We start from the raw sequence: 15964 nt of genomic DNA on the forward strand, positions 1-15964 counted from the left end.
AGTAGGCTGAAAAGATGACAGACAAGGGGGAAGTGCTTTTTAATTATGACCATATATAACTCATTTTCAAGGGAAGATAGAGCAAAGTTGAATTTAAGAGTTGAGTCTTCACAGAAGCTGGAATTTTAGTGGCAGTTAGGTAGACAGCATGGAGCACACAGGAATCTTCTTCACAAGAATCATCAGCATCTTATTTCTAAACAGAAAGACATAAACATGAACAAACTTTGAGTTACACTTTCATGATTTTTCAACACAGCTTTTAAAAGGGTTGCCTTTGAGTTGCAACTAGAAGTATGAAATGTGTACCTTCATGTTCAGTAATTCTTCAATCTTGTTCTGGATCTGTCCATACACATCATTAAACAGCTCCTCCTTTGATTTTGTTCCATTCAAGTGCACTTAAAATAAGAAAGTAAAATAAGAGAGCTGTAACTGAATGTTTCTGTAAGCCTGCCAGATCATAATTTAAAGAGCATGCACTCCATTCACCTCTCAAGCAGTATATATATGCCAGGTTTGAGAAGCACTCCCATAAACAATCTTTCAGAAGTGCTTTTGTCATTCAAGACTTACCCACATCAACTCCAAGATCCTCCATTATCTTCCTGTGTTTTACATACATCGGCCAAACATGACCATCAAACAACCCAGGTGGATCTGGTACAGTGTAATTCCTTGAACTATAAGAGAGTTATTAAAAGTTAATCTAATTACAGTTCAGGGAAATGACAGTTCACACTCAGTTTCTCCACACACTAGCCTGGGCCTGCTGCCTCCAATGTAGTACCTGAGCATATGACATCATTATTTAGCATAAGATGAAAGCACAAAGATTCCAAAGAGATGGAATTTGATGCGTGGGTCCAAAGTGCTTAAGAGGCAAGAGATTCCTAAGACAGGCTGGTATTAACACCAATTTCTTAAAGCTTTAGCAGAACTTTGGATAAAATAGCTTTCTGCTTATTCCTCAGAAATGTAAGTTCAAGTTTAACACATCTCACTTGCATTAAGAACAGTGTACATGTAGAACAAAACAGCCAAACATGAAACTCCAGGATAGTGTGAGACTTAGAAACCATGTAATCTGAAAACTAGAAAGGGAGAAAGCCTGCTGAAAAATGTGTGCAGCAAGTGAGTGCTAGCCTCACACAGCAGCTTGGTAGGAAGTTTTTTGGGTTTGTTTGGTGAAGAAAGCTACAGTCTTGTACATAGCAGCTACATAAGTGTTCATCTTATCTAAAAGCTTCAGAGAAACAAAGCCTTGAACAGAGTAAAGATGGTATTGGAGTAGCAAGGGATTTCAGAAAGATAAACCTACCTCCTTCTCCTTTTACACTCTTCATATGGAATGGAAAGAAAGTACCGATGGTGGAATACATCAATCAGTGGCCTGAAAGAGAGACATGTCTGGTTACAGCTACACTGAGCAGGACCAAGGAATGGAAAGGTAAAGTTACCATGCACCTAGAGCTATCTTCAGACTTGCAACCCATAAGCTCAGCATCAGAAGTCAAATGCTAGCTGTTAACTCTTAGTTTAGAACAGGTCTTTTTATTCCTTTGGAGGTGTGCCTGTCACATAAAATTATATAAAGATTAAAATATAGGAAGGAACATTTGATTACCTGTAGGTGTAAAGTAGGAAGCCTTCAACAATAAGAATGTGGATTGTTTCATCTTCTCCCTCCTTCTCTTGTAAGATCTGGGCATCCAGCGTGTTGTTGATCCCATGAGAACGTTCAAACTTGACTGGGTTTTTTATCCAAGCGTTTATGGTATTCATCATAGCCTCCATATCTAATGCACTTATCACTGAGACAAAACAGAAAGATATCATCAAGCAGTAGTTAAGTATCATCTAGTAATAATCTGTATAAAAAGTGCACATTAAGGACTTAAATACTGAAAAAATTTGGAGTGACACTTTGATAACACTGTAGCAAAGCCTTACCATCATACTGTTTAAACCCATCTTCAACTTCTATTTCATCTTGGGGCTGAAACATTGGTAAGAAAAATGGTCAGGAAAGCTACTAGGAAGCTTCATACCTATTTCAAAGCAAGGTTCAAGATCTCAACCCTGAAGCTACGAAGTAGAATCTTAACCCTCCACCAGGTTTCCTCGCATGCAGATAAAAAGCAGGGTAACAAGGCCGAGATAAAGTACCCAGCTTCTCTATCTTCCCACCAACACCAGGACGCTTAGAAAAGGGGCAGCACTCTTTTAAGAAAATGGAAGTCACCGGGAGGCATTACAGCCCCGGTTCATCCCCCAGCCCCCCAATCAAGCCACGCCGTGGAGCTGCCGCGGGGACCCGAGAGAAGCGAAAGCGTGCGGGGGTCACCCCTCGCTTTCCCCCGGGGCCTCCAGAGGGCGGCCGGGCTGTCCGGCGCCCGCCTCACCTTGAAGAAGTCATCCTGGTGCACCACGCTGCAGTTGGGCAGGGCCTGCATCAGCCTGCGGGTGAGGGTGGTCTTCCCTCCGTTGGTGACTCTGCGGCGACACCGCGCGACATGTCGGGACGCGGGCGGGCCACGTGCGCGCACCCTCCCTCCCTCCCTCCCCCGTCCTCCGCGCTGGCGCCACTGCGGCAACGGCACAAACGGGCCCGGAGAACCGCGCCCGGGCCGCGCCTCCGCCGGGCCCCGATCCGTCCCTCCACCCCCACCCCTCCCCGGCCCGCTCCGGGTCCGCTCACCCGCCGATGCCGATGATGATGTTCATGGCGCGTCCGGTAGCCGCCCGGCCCGACTCCTACAGCCTGCTCCTGAGGGGCGGGGGGTGGGGGACTTGGGGGGCCCGGTGTCTCCGGTACCGGCCGCTTACGTGCCTAAACCGGGACACCCGGGGAAGGAGGGAAGAAGGGGGTTGGAGAAAGAGGAGAAGGTAGAGAGGGGAGAAACCCAACGTCAACTGCTGGGCAACGCCATGGTCGGAGGAGGAGGAGGGAGCAGCAGCAGAGCTGATCCGCGCCGCAGCAGAGCGCTCGGCAAAGGGAGGCCCGGACCCGTTGCATGGGACTTCCCCTGACGCTCCTGCGCCCCCATTGGGCGGCTGCCACCAGGGCCTCAGCCAATGGAGGGAGAGCGACGCGGACGCCTGGCGGCTATTGGTCAGTGCGCGCTCACTCACGCCCGATAGGGCTACAGCGCGGCCGCTCTGCTGCTCTCATTGGCTGCTGCGGGGGGCGGGCAGTGCGCCAAGGGCTGGAGCATCGCGCCCCGGAGAGGGGTGAGGCGGTGGTGCTGCTGGCGGGAGGGGAGGGGAGGGATGGGGAGGGGTGGAGTGGGGGGTGTCTGGTAGCGGCTGCCGCGATCGGCCCGTGCGGTGTCCGCAGGCTCCCGGCCTCACCGCCAGCACTAGTACCGGAGGGGAGCTCTAGCGGCCGGCTCGGTGCCGCTGGGCTCCTTCGCCCTGTATGTGAGGGGGCGCGCCCTGTGAAGGGGCAGGTCGAGCTCCGCAGCCTGAGGAGGGTGGAGCAGGTGTCGGTTCTGCTGCCGCCTCCTTCTCTTCAGGATGCACTGCTCCTTGCGCCCTCGTCTGGCGGCCGTTACCGCGGCTGCGGCGGCAGAGGGGTTGGGGCCGTGCGGATCGGGCTGTGCTCTCAGCCGTGTTACCCTGGGGCAGCCGTTCGCCTCAGAGCCCTTAAACCCCCATCCCAAAGGGCTCAGGGGCTTCTTTGCGTCCCGCTCCCCTCAGCGGTCCCCTCCTCGGCAGTGAGGAGCTGAGGCTGCCTGAGGGGCCGGGATAGAGCAGGGAAAGGCAACGGGCTGGGCCGGGCCTCGGCTGCCCTGCGTCCTGTGTCAGTTCGACGGTGTGGGAGATGGGGCGGGAATGGTCTCTGCGGCAGGGTGACCCCTGCAGTGTGCAGGGAATGAGCCAGCAGCTGCGCCAGCATCTTCTGCGCTCAAGGTCAAGATATGTCCTGGGGATTGGGGTGTTTTAATAGGCAAGTAGAAATTTGCCTGGGAAAGTCCGTGCGGAGGCTTTGTCTCTTGTAATCCCCAGGTCTCAGCAGAGGGGCAGTTCCCGCTTCTGTAGCTCCAGGAGCACAAGTTTCCTCCACAGTTGCGTTTGTCCCTCAGCTGCCGCTGCTTGGATGCAGAAAACCTCAGGAAACTGCAGGACTGGAAACTCTGCTATGCTTGAGGGACTTCAACTCTTCTTGTCAAGGTTTTTTCCCCTTCTATGAAGACGTAAAATTTACAGTCAGAGCCTTTTTTAAAAAAGTTATTATATTTTTCCTTTCATTCTACTCTGGGTTTATTCTTAGTAACATTAAATTCCATAATTTACAAGGTACCAACTCTGGTCAACATGTTTACAGTACGAGTGGTTGGTGTGTTGCCAACCATTCAGCTTCTCCTCTTTTTTGCTAATTTTTACTAATTTTCTTCTGGTAAGATTTCTCATGCAGTTATTTTTAGCTTCCGAACAAAACACGTAATTTGGTCTCTGAGTCTTTTTTTTAATATTTTTAAATTGTGTATGTCTGATTAGCTTTTAAATGGGGGACGCTTCAGATCTGCTCAGACTACACCCACATCCCTCAGAATAACAATACCAACAGACCTAGATTAATGGAGGTCTCAGGTAAAATCCTATTCTCAGCTTTCTGTGGAGCTTCAGGATAGGAAAAGGCCAACATATAATCCAGCTACAAAATAGTGTTATTATGTAGTTTGAGAACTACATCTCAAACTATATTTGTAATCTGTACATATATTACTCAGGATGTTTTTCCCAAACAGTTAAAGTTGCTTGACAGCAAGATTTCAACAGTTTGAAACTGTTTCACGTTAGTCTTGAAGTATGTTTGGTGGACATTATCTATCAAGATTACCAGGAATCTCTCAAGTCTGTGGAAAGGGAGAATTCTTCTGTTTTGATTCAGCCAAACATTTTCCACTCCATATAGAATTTATTTTTTTGTAAATAAAAATACAATAATATTTTTAATACCTTTTAGTAGAGAGCAATGAAAGAATAGATTGAATCTTCTGCCTGGCTAAGTATCTCTAAATATTCCCAAAGCTCTCAGGCACTTTAAGGCCATGACTGCAGAAGGGCTCTGCATCCTGCCCACTGCATTCAACATCTGTGTCTGTGTGTGCCCTGGCCCTTTGTCTCTCTCTCCTCAATGATACTGCTTCAATGGTGAAAAATAGAGAGAAAGAACAACAGGATATTGTCCAGTTCTGGTCTCTGTGCCAACAGTGACAAAATGTTGTTTTCTGCTCGGTTTGGGGATTCTTGTTGGCTTTTATTAGTGCTGGGCGAGCCTGAACACACTGAGATGTTTTTGAAATTCCCTCAGTTCGCGTGGAAACCTTGAGTCTCCGGGAGGAAGGTGGTGGTGTCCTGTGCCCCGGCACAAACATTCCTGTCCTGGAGGATGACACTCTGACTCATGCAGAGGAAAAGAAGAATTCTGTCGTGAAACACAACAGGAAGACCTCCCGTGCTGCTGTGTGCCAGGAGGACACCTGCAGCACTGCCGCAGGGGTGGAAGTGAGCCACAGGCTGCATGGATAGTGCCGGGAGAGCCGCACGGCTGCACGGAGCTGACGCCAAACCCGGGCGCTATTTCTGGTTTCCGTTCTGCGTTTCTGACACCTGTGGGCGAGCGTCAAGTGCCCAGCGGAGCTCTGCAGCGCTGCACGGAGCTGAGGAGCTGTGGCAGGGCCCGGGATCACAGTGAAGCGTTCTTGCTGAGCGGCTGGGATTCTAACCCAGGAACATGGGCTGCAAATGCTCTGGAGTTGCCGAGGCAGGAGCTGGCTGCGTGCCAGCGCTTGGATGAGGACGCAGCGTCCCCTCAGGACTCCCCGGGAGCAGCAGGTACCACGCAGGTATGCACGGAGCCCCGTGGGGGTGGGTGGTGGGTGCTGGAAGGCAGGGTGGGAGGAGAGTGGGTGTTCAACTGTTATTTTGGGACAGGGATGTGTCTGTGTCTGATTTGATGCTTCCCTCAGTCTTTTTTCAGAGCCGGTTACTGGTGTACAGGGACACATTATGGGTTTTTTTTAAGAAAATCTTGGCTTTGATACAGTCTCCTTAATATGAAATAGACTCATAAAATATGCAACTAATGTCAAGTGTAAGGCAAAAGCTTCGGCTTCTGTGTGTTCTTACTGTTGTGTGGGTCACTGTCCCTTCTTTGCACCCAAACAAGGCATTGGTGGTGATAAAGATTGCTGTAAGGGGGTGAGGTGAGGTGAGGTGAGGTGAGGTGAAAAATGAGTGAGACAGATACTGAGTTGCATTGAAGCCACCTGGGGTAAAGTGAAATAATAAATTTAATGTTCTGCAATAACATATCATGTAGGCCACCTAAAGGTGAGGCAAAAATAACAGATGCTTTGAAAGATAAATGGCAGAAATTAAAAAAAAAAAATCTACTTGAAGTGTAAGAAATTATGAACTACAAGAAACCACAAAGGTGAAAGAAATAGATGTGCTAAATGGATGGAAGTTGTGCTAGGGGAGGTTTAGGCTGGATGTTAGGAAACATCTTTTCACTGAAAGGGTTGTCAGGCATTGGAATGGCCTCGCCAGGGCAGTGGTGGGGTCACCATCCCTGGAGGTATTAAAAAGGCATTTGGACCTGGTCCTTAAGGACATGGTTTAGTAGTTAGCTTATGGTGTTGGTCAAAGATTGGGCTGGATGATCTTGGAGGTCTCTTCCAACCTAAAACATTCTGTGATTCTGTAAATACATAATTGTGTAACTACATAAGAGAAATGTCTGAAGGGGGAAGGTTATGCTGTTTGGTTGTGAAGACTTCAGGGGGGTTTGTGGAAGCCTGAAGTCATTAACATGTAATCATCTTTAATGAACTAGGGTAAGGATTTACATGGAAGTTGATATGAAAAGCTACTCTTTAGCCCTGGGTTTGTTTTGAAGGAAGGTACTTGAAAAAAAAAAAAGTTATTAACCACTAAAAAGTTGGGGTTTGTCATAGCTTCAGGGTATTTAAAGTCAGTGAGTTTCCTGGTTGGGTCTCCCATTCAGGAAAGCTGTGTTAGTAGTTTTATACATTCTGGGAAGTTCTGGGCTCTGGTGATCAGTTTCTGTTGATATACAAAGCTCTTTTTTTCTCTTTTAAGGGCTTTTTGGAGTTGTAGGATACTTACTGTGAGCTTTTCTATGTCTAAGAAAAGTAATTGTATCAGATGTAAGAAGGAAACTTTCTTGAACATTTTTGTATATGTTAGGCATTCGATCTATTGTGCTTCAAAGCCTTTTTTTAAAAAAAAAATTTTTTTAATTTATTTTCAAATTCTAACTAACTCATAAGCATTGGCTGTCTCTGCTTAAAATTGCATCAGACTGTTAAAAAGAACCTTATTTAATTCCAGCCTTCCTTTTTCCTCCCCTTTTTCCTCCCCTTTTTCCTCCCCTTTTTCCTCCCCTTTTTCCTCCCCTTTTTCCTCCCCTTTTTCCTCCCCTTTTTCCTCCCCTTTTTCCTCCCCTTTTTCCTCCCCCTCTTCTGTAAGTTAACAAGAACTTATGCCATGGTCTGGGAATAAATGTGCAGAGTTGTTAATCCTGATTTCTGACATGAATATACTGATTTGAAATTGATGCTGCTCTTCTGTCCATGTATGTTTATGAATCTTACAACCTTGTTTTAGTTTTTTGAAATGTCTGTTGCTCAATAACTTTTACAAGACTTTGCTGTGTTTTAGTGTAAACTCAAATGCTCTCTTTTCAGGTGTCCTCCTCGGATGCTTTCTGTACTCTTTACAGTGATTCTGCACAAGCAATTCCTTCCTAAACTCACTTCAGAAACTGCATCTTGGGCTTTCTACTGCATTAACTCCCAGAGAAATAATTTCCTTTAACAAGACCTTATTAACTACTGAAAAAATATAATGACTGAGTTCCTGGTTTGTTTTAATTGGTGCAATGGTGAACAGCCCCAGACGGTAGGTAGATGCACAGCTGCCCTCCTTTATTAGTCCTGAAATCTTGTCTTTCAGTTGTGTAGAAAGCATTTTCACTGTCATGTGGTTTTGATTAGTTTGAGCTAAGTAATGCAGAAGCTAAAAATGGACCTGTTAAATTATGTTTAAACTGTGTGTGTTTCTCCAGAACCTCTGGCCGTGTGACTGCTGGCAGTTCTCAGGCCCTGACTTTCCAACATAAAAGAAAGTTTTTGTTAAAATTCAATTAACAATCATAAATATGACTTTGACCCTCTCTTACTGCAGTCTGAAACTTCAGCTTGGTCTTAGTGAGTCCTTAGGGGTCACTACTGACTTTTTTTAAACTCATCTGCCTGTTTCTGTCTAAAAGCTGCTCATTTTCTAAACAGAGACCCAAGATATCTTCTTTCTTACAGAAGAGGCGTCGGAGACTGGACAGGAATATGATTGGGGAACCTATGAACTTTGTACACACTGCACATGTTGGGGCGAGAGAGATGAGCAGTGACTTTTCATCAGTAAGTTTGCACTTCTTAGATAAGCAGAAATCTCCACTCAATAATCTGTAGAGCAAGTAGCTAATAAAATACTAGGTAATTGTAAGAGGGAATAAAATCTGACTTTGTTTTTTTTCATCAATAGAATAGCATAGGAACAGAACTGTGCTTTGGTTTGTAAATGTAAGATCTTGTGGAAAGATATGTCCAGCAAGAATGGCCCATTTCCCCAGTATCTTTACATGTGATGAGAACCTTCTGAATAAGGATTCTGTGGGTCCACTTGATACTAGGTCCACATAACACATCACCCTAATTCAAAGCTCTGACAGAGTGAGGGCTAGAAGAGTAAGAGGATGTTTAATAGCAAGACCCATTTCATGCACTGACTTAAAATAGTATTTAACAATCCTGGATTGAGTTGTTATAGCTCCCCACAGCACTGTAAGTATATGGCTCACCTGCCTCTTTAAATTGATGCTTTTAATAATTGCTCTGTAAACCAGACTTGATTAGATGCATGTTCTAATAATCTTTTTTTCTAGACTGTATCAATTCAGGACCACATGAAGTCTAAAGGTGGCTACACAAGTGGCACTTCTGCAACTGCTGAGATATAGGAAACAGAGAAGGCTGAAATCTGCTCTGTCTTATGAGGACCCCCTGGACTGTGCTTTCACATTCTCTAAAACCTCTTTATTATGGAGTAGGGAGAGCACTTGAAGTATAAATAGGTCAGTGCAAGCTTTGGTGTTCTTAACACAATAGCTTCTGAAGGAATTTTTGTAATTTATTGTTAAAATGGTCTGTCATGTCAATGTTATGGTAGCAACTGTAATTTATCACTCTGGGTGACTTCCTAGCTGTGTCCCAAAAACCTCACAAAGCAGAGTTTGGATGTAGGAGGTTACTGGAAGTCAATATGAATTGTCTGGAGTTTTGGTATCTGTCTTTTTCTCCTCTGAAGAAACGCAGAGGTTGGTTTCATTGGAAGATATCACATGTTTGCACTTCCTATATGGGCTAAACTGAATTGCTAAGTAGGACCTTGTAGTCTGTAATGTAACTTTGGAGTCTGTTTTTTATATGGATTACAACCTAATGCATAGATCTACTGAGATGTACTTCGGTATTTTTTAATTTCTTTTAATAGTAAGTGAACTCTAAATGTAAAATAATCAATTGAGTCTGCAAAATCCAGTGAAACTTTTGCTGTGCTGTGATAACACTTTTGCAGCTAAAAATAGAGATTTTACAAGCATACCTGCTCTTGAATGAGGCTTTGAAAACCAGGCATTTCCCTGTGTGTCTGGGCTGCCTCCCTTCCATACCTGCACTGCTGTGACTGACAGTATGAACTAATAAGATGTAACAGTTCACTTCAAGTGGTGCTCACAACTGTGTTAATTCTGTATGACTGCTCTTGAATTTTAAACTAAACATATTTAGATCACTCTCTCCATTTACCCATCCATAGCAGTAACTCAGAGTTCCAGCACTTTGTAAATATTTAAATAGCCATAAATATGTAACCATACCCAAACTAGTTTATTATTTTGTTCTTTCATCTCATTTTTCTCTTAAGTGATGTGAGAAAGCTGCTGAAGTAGAGCTAGGTTTTTCTTTTACCTAATCACTGACAACTGCTCCCTGGCTCAAAATTCTGAATGACTACCCGTGCAGAAATGGGAAATCTTGCTGTCATGGGATTAGCTAAATACAGGGGTATAAGTCACTGCCATATCAGCACCAGTTATGCTGGAAGTCAGTGGAACTCTCTCCTTGCTTAGGCATAAAATGAGTTTTGAATTTTTTTCCATTTTAAGAGAACATCTAGCTGGCAAATACTTCAGCTTGTATGATTCTGTTTATGGATTGTGATACTTCATAAATCCAGACAGATGGGACTGCTGAATTGTTAAACTGGCTTACAGAAGGCAGCTCTGTGTTTCTGTATGCAATTAAAAAAGAGAATGAAAAAAACCAACCCCTATTTCATCTTCAAGGGCCAAAGAGGAAGAGAGGATGTTACTTTCTGTAACAGTTAACAGCTGATCATAACATTCTGCATCCACAAAGGAGAAATCTAATATCCATTTCTTGATAGATCCTTACTCTTGCATTACTATGCATGCCAAATTTAAATACATTTTAAAATTAGCATGAGTTGGCTGTACATTTTGCTTTTTTAAGTCTTTTATATATTTATGTTCTAAGGGCAGATTTATTCCAACAGCTTAGTTAAGATGCAGAGTTCAAAGAAGCTAAATCCTGTAAACTGCTGAGGAAGCATGAAGTGGCCAAGTTGTTGTAAAGAATAGATTCTAAATTAATCTGCTATTAAATCGATTTCATACAACCATTGTTCATATCTGCCCAGAAAAAATTGTGATAGGGAAGCTGTCAGGTAGAAGGGAACTTGTGTTTTAATGTTGTAAGAGGGCAGATTGTGCTGTATTCATAACTAGAAATAAAGGAGTTGGTGATTGTGTCAGTTCTCTCTAAAAATAAATCAACAGACCCATATTTATTAAAAAATCCTAATTTTCATCATGTTAATCAAGTTGCACTATCTGGTGTAAAACTAACCTATTTTTATCAGATTCTATAGGACCATGCTAGGGTGTCACATCATTAAAAGGAAATTCATTGCTATTGCATTAAGAGTGCCATTACTTTGAAAATCTAAATAAATAAAAGTATGCCTTGGGAGTTAGGGTTTTTCTTGTATATTTAGCAGCCTTATCTAGCTGTAATCTGTGATGTAACTCAGTATAAACCTTTCTTCATAATAATAATAAATCTGTTGAACTAAGCACTTGTACTCTTCATATTGATGAAAATCCTGCTATTTTCTCTGTTTAACCTGTTGGTTAAGTGGGTGGATCAGCACAATTTAAATTTGTTGCACAAAATCATATTTCTCCACTAGAGAGCACAATTTTACACCAATGCTTTTCTCTCTGCTCTGTGCAAGCTATTACTCCGTTGTGGGGGTTTTTGGTTGATTGCTTGGTTGTTTTTGAGCTTAACTAGAAAAAAATACAGCAAATAAGACCAAAGGATCAACCTTTTTCATCTGAGTTGTAGGCTGTAGAAACCTTGTATCAGCACAATGTGGTGATGAAACATTACAGCTCTGTATGGCTGATGGCACTGTATGGTTTTTTCTTGTAGTTGGAAGTAAAATAATTTGCAAGAGAAGCAGGGTCAAGTCTTCTATAGGTAGGAGTCTGCAGACTTAACACAGTACCCCTCTGCTACCCTAAAAAAAAATAGTTGGGGTGGTGTAACTGATGTTTTAAATGCGTAACTGATGTTTTAAATCCTGTTTTACCCCTGATGTTCCCATTAGGCTTTACTGACTATCCCATAGTCTTGCATAAACCTGCAGACAGTATGTAGAAGAGGTATTTGGCTTTTTCACAACCTATTATGCCTTTTTACCTCCTGCAGAGCAGCTTTGTCACAGTTACGTGCTGTCGTGCCATGTTCCCAATTAGCCTGTAATCTGATAACTCCCAGCCCAGGCAAGTAGTGCTGTTCATTTGTATGATCTTTGACTGTCAGGTGCTTCTGTAGCTTCCATTCTGTAGAGATGGAAAATGTTTAAGAGATTAATAAATACCCTTCATCTCACTGTGAGATTAGGAAAGTGAGATACCCAGTAGTAATGCTACCACTACCTTGTAGTAATGCTAAGTTCCATGGAGGTATGTTTATGAAATTCATTATATGTTACTGAATACTGTAACACTGGAAACAAAATCAAATCTGTCAGTGAAAGATGATCACAGGTCTGCTCTTGATTGTGTCTGGACTTATTTTGCTAACAGTTCTGTGCCACTGTCATAAAAGCCAAACAGCTGAAGGTGAGAATAATCTTGTCTGTCTTTCATAGCTGCTGTGGAGTTGGACGAGATGAACTACAGGAAGAAAACAGTGGTGTCAAAAAGATAACCTCCTTTCACTTCTAAAATCTGTAAGACAAGTGAATCACACAATAAGGGTTAAGGTCAAAGGTGTGGAGTCTCGAAATTAAAAAAAATTTGGTTCTTTAGATTACAGATTGGCTTCAGGACAGAAAACAAAGACTAGAATGGTTTTTTTCCCTAAAACCAAACCAAACAAACAAACAAACAAAAAGCAAACCTGCTTGGAATAAAACTTTCATATTTATTTTTTAAAATGGGGGCTTCTAATTCCCTGCAGTTCTAGTACCACTCTTCCTGTGTACCTTTCTGTCTTAATACAGGGGCTGGATTCAACACAGTTTAGACCCAAAGTAGCAACTAATGCTTGAAATTCAAAATTGTAGCTGCTTACCTCTGCAGCTGAAGTACCAGTGCCCCTGAAGAGGTGCTTTAAGTGGTTGGTGCTTGTGATTCTGCAGACAAACTACCCTTTTTTCTTACAATGTAATGGCACACGAGGCCCAGGTTACTTATGCCAGTGGTTTTCCTGCCTATATTCATGTGGTTGCAGGGCAGATGTAAGAAGTTTCCTTGTCCTGCAGAGAACAGATCCTGTCTATCAGCTGGCCTGCCTGTTGGAGAGTTGTATCTTCAACAGAGCCTTGAGCTGTGCAGCTAATTAATTAAAACTTAGCACCACATGCAGCTCGGAGACAGTTCTGTACTTTGCTGCATGAAAGCATAGAGTCTCCTTGTTACTGCTTCATACTCCTGGGAAGGTGGTCAGAGAGGCCAAGGGGGAGACTGGGAACTCCAGAATAATGAGATACACAACAAGTCAGGTCATGAGGCTGTGCAGAGGCAACGTGGTGTTTCTGAGGAAAGAGTGGGGAGCAGAGTACGTGCATGTTCATGTTTATCATCTGCCATGCACAGCTTTGTTGATATTGATTGGAAAATACTTGTAATGTGTGCATAATTGGTATATGGAGGAAATTGGGCACTTAAGTGCATGACTAAACTGGGACTTTGAGACACAGATTGCCATTGTAACTGGCAATAGTTGTATCCTCTTCCTGCAGTGGCTTTTAAAGCTCTTCTCAGAAAGCGTGAAGCCACCCAGCAAGCTAGCTGAGGTTTCAACAGTTGCAGTCTGATACCATGTAGATGTTTTGAAAGCAAAGTGGGGTTTTTTTGTTTTTTTTTTCTGATGCATGTGAGGTTGCATATGTTCTAAATGCTGAGGCCTGCTGCGCCCAGTGCTACCTTGGTCGAACAGAAAACTGATAAAACTTAAGAGTTAATACAAAATAGCAGTAGTAAAAGAGTATTTTGCCTTTGGTTCACCCTGCTGGCAAAACTTTAGGGAAACGAGCTTGTTCCACCTCATACTCAGCTTGTAGGGGTTGAGGGAGTATGGACAGGTTGGAGCTGAGAGGCTGTAATGACTTTCTTGTGCCTGAGGAGGTTTGAGTGGTGTTCTCCTGGGCTCTCTGCAGGCTGAGATGCCAGGAGGCTACCATGGCTACACCAGGTTTTCATTCAGACCTTTTATCCCCATGCTATGCAGAGAAAGGAAAAGTGAAAGAAAACAGTGTCAGGGACTTTATTGTGTTCTTGTGCCAAAAAGCCTCCCAAGGTGAGGTGCTTGTGCTTATCTAGGACTGCTGCCTTCACCTGGGCAGCTACAGATGAGCAAACTCCTGTTATAATAAAAAAATTGCCTTTTCAGGGGGACTGTGGTGTGCAGGGGCACCCATGGCCTGGTGTGCTTTAGCCTGCACATCCCCTGACTGGCTTATCAAGTGTTGCAGCACAGCTGCTGAACACACTGTGATTGTCAGTTGTTCCTTGAATCTTGTGTCTGAGCATCCATCAGAGTGACCAAAATCCTAAAATGATACCTAAAAATGTAGTTCAAATGGGAGGAAGTTCTCTTAACCTAGTTAAAATCCCTTTTAGAAGGAAGTAGTAACAGATGGACAAGAACAACAATTTTGAGGTGTCTGTTGAGACCTCTACAGCTGGATTGAAATTACTTTATAAAGTAAACGTCTTCTTTTTTTTTTCTTTTTTGCTATTTAAACAATGTAAAAGGGAAAAATATTCTCTTTATAACAAATTCTAGGTTTCCCCCAATATTTGCATATAAATAGAAAGAGAATAAAAGAGAGTTTTTTATTACAAAGGGCCTATCCTAATTCAGAGGTGAAAAAGAAGTTGTCTTTTACTGTTTTAATATATATTTTTAATATATATGCATATCTTTAGACCTTCATCTCAAGTAAGTTAAGTGGAAGGAAATAATCAGTTCTTTTAAAGTTATACAACTAGAAAAAGTGTTTAGTTACAGGATTATTATTATTCTAATAATAGTATATTTACATGCATCTGATCTTGCTGGTGCTTAAGAGGGACATGGACATTTTACATAACTTACTTTAGCTGAGGCTAAATGGTAATAAAGACTGTACTGATAGCCAGTAATTAATCTCTTCACAGCTGTCTCATATTAAGGAGCCATAGATCAGGCAAAACAGTGGCACTTATTTTAGACAGAAATCTTCATTTTAAAATTTAATCTAATACCTGCAAGTTTGAAAGTCCAACCTCACTGTGCTGAAGCAGGTGAAAGCAATGTACCTTTAAAAGCAGTTACCCAGTTTACCTTTGCAGTCTCTGCCACCAGGAAATATTAAAACCTGCCTCAGTTCCTTTGAAGGTGTGATAACAGCTTGAAAATACAATTCAGAAGTAAGGTTTACAGTCCTTCATTAATGCATGTTAATGTGGCCTTGCTGCATACTGACATATCAGTTCTTTCAACTACTTTAAACATCACCTTTGAACTGTTTCTTCTCTCTGCTGCATAATATTCAGTGAACCAGGGTATCTCTTGCTTGCATAGGTTGCTATTTCCTGGTATTCAGATAAGGTTGTTAGCACCTGGGGAAAAGTTGCTAAGCATGTGTTTGTATTAATAAAAAAATCTTAAATACCAGTCTTTCTATGTTTGGGATAATTTTCTTGCCTGGAGACAGAGGTCCCATCAGGCTGTTGTACATGTCCTTTGCCGTGTGTGGAGATCCTCGGAGACTGAAGAACTCTCGGAGGTCTCAGTAACGATGTTGCCCATGAGACTTCTGTCCAGAGGTTTCATTGTATTATCCTGCGGTCTGGTTCCAGGCTTCAGCTAAAAACCTGTGAAAATATAAAGCACTGAAAGAGAGTTTATAGAGGGCACAATAAAAATTATTTTGGTTAAGCCACTTCCTTTTCATTTCCTTCTACCCTACTACTCTATCAACCACTAGATTTCTTAAATTTCTTATTTACATTCAGTATTTGGGACAATGTTCCATCTTGTTTCTTCAAAAAGAAGACATTAAAAATTCCTTCATATCAAGTTTGTGTATTGATTAGTGAACCCAAAATCCTCTCTTTACTGATTTTTGTATGACATAACTGTTCAGTAAGCCATTCAATTGCAAGATTCTAGTCCCTTTTGCAGTCTTAGCCCTTTAAAAATTACGCAGTGTTTTCTCTTAAATACCTAATGCTGATAGCAACCCTTCCAAATCTGCCTGCCTAGCCAGGCAACTATTTTCTGTTTATGGT

At 42.7% G+C, this 15964-nt stretch overlaps 2 protein-coding genes across 3 annotated transcripts; one reads left to right on the forward strand and one right to left on the reverse strand.

The window, feature by feature from the left end:
• Positions 1-13: 13 nt before the first annotated feature.
• Positions 14-3026, reverse strand: LOC103526930 (nicotinamide riboside kinase 2). Its single transcript, XM_030456718.1, has 8 exons — positions 2702-3026; positions 2406-2496; positions 1954-1999; positions 1628-1814; positions 1322-1393; positions 577-683; positions 310-401; positions 14-196 (listed from the first exon to the last, which is right to left on the reverse strand). Exons 1-8 carry the CDS (start codon positions 2725-2727, stop codon positions 191-193), a joined length of 627 nt encoding a protein of 208 aa, XP_030312578.1. The 5' UTR covers positions 2728-3026; the 3' UTR covers positions 14-190.
• Positions 3027-3219: 193 nt separating this feature from the next.
• On the forward strand, positions 3220-11701 carry LOC103526872 (CDC42 small effector protein 2-B). 2 transcript variants are annotated; one of them, XM_030457167.1, is made up of 6 exons: positions 3220-3234; positions 5321-5855; positions 7504-7609; positions 7722-7935; positions 8352-8453; positions 8978-11701. In XM_030457167.1, exons 4-6 carry the CDS (start codon positions 7882-7884, stop codon positions 9050-9052), a joined length of 231 nt encoding a protein of 76 aa, XP_030313027.1. In that variant the 5' UTR covers positions 3220-3234; positions 5321-5855; positions 7504-7609; positions 7722-7881; the 3' UTR covers positions 9053-11701. The 2 variants fall into 2 exon arrangements, 1 of the variants encoding a protein (XP_030313027.1); XR_003987975.1 differs by lacking the exons at positions 3220-3234; positions 7504-7609 and having other exon boundaries at positions 5363-5855.
• The last annotated feature ends 4263 nt before the right edge of the window (positions 11702-15964 follow it).

Source organism: Calypte anna, chromosome 10 (assembly GCF_003957555.1).
Source record: "Calypte anna isolate BGI_N300 chromosome 10, bCalAnn1_v1.p, whole genome shotgun sequence".
Lineage (NCBI taxonomy): Eukaryota > Metazoa > Chordata > Aves > Apodiformes > Trochilidae > Calypte > Calypte anna.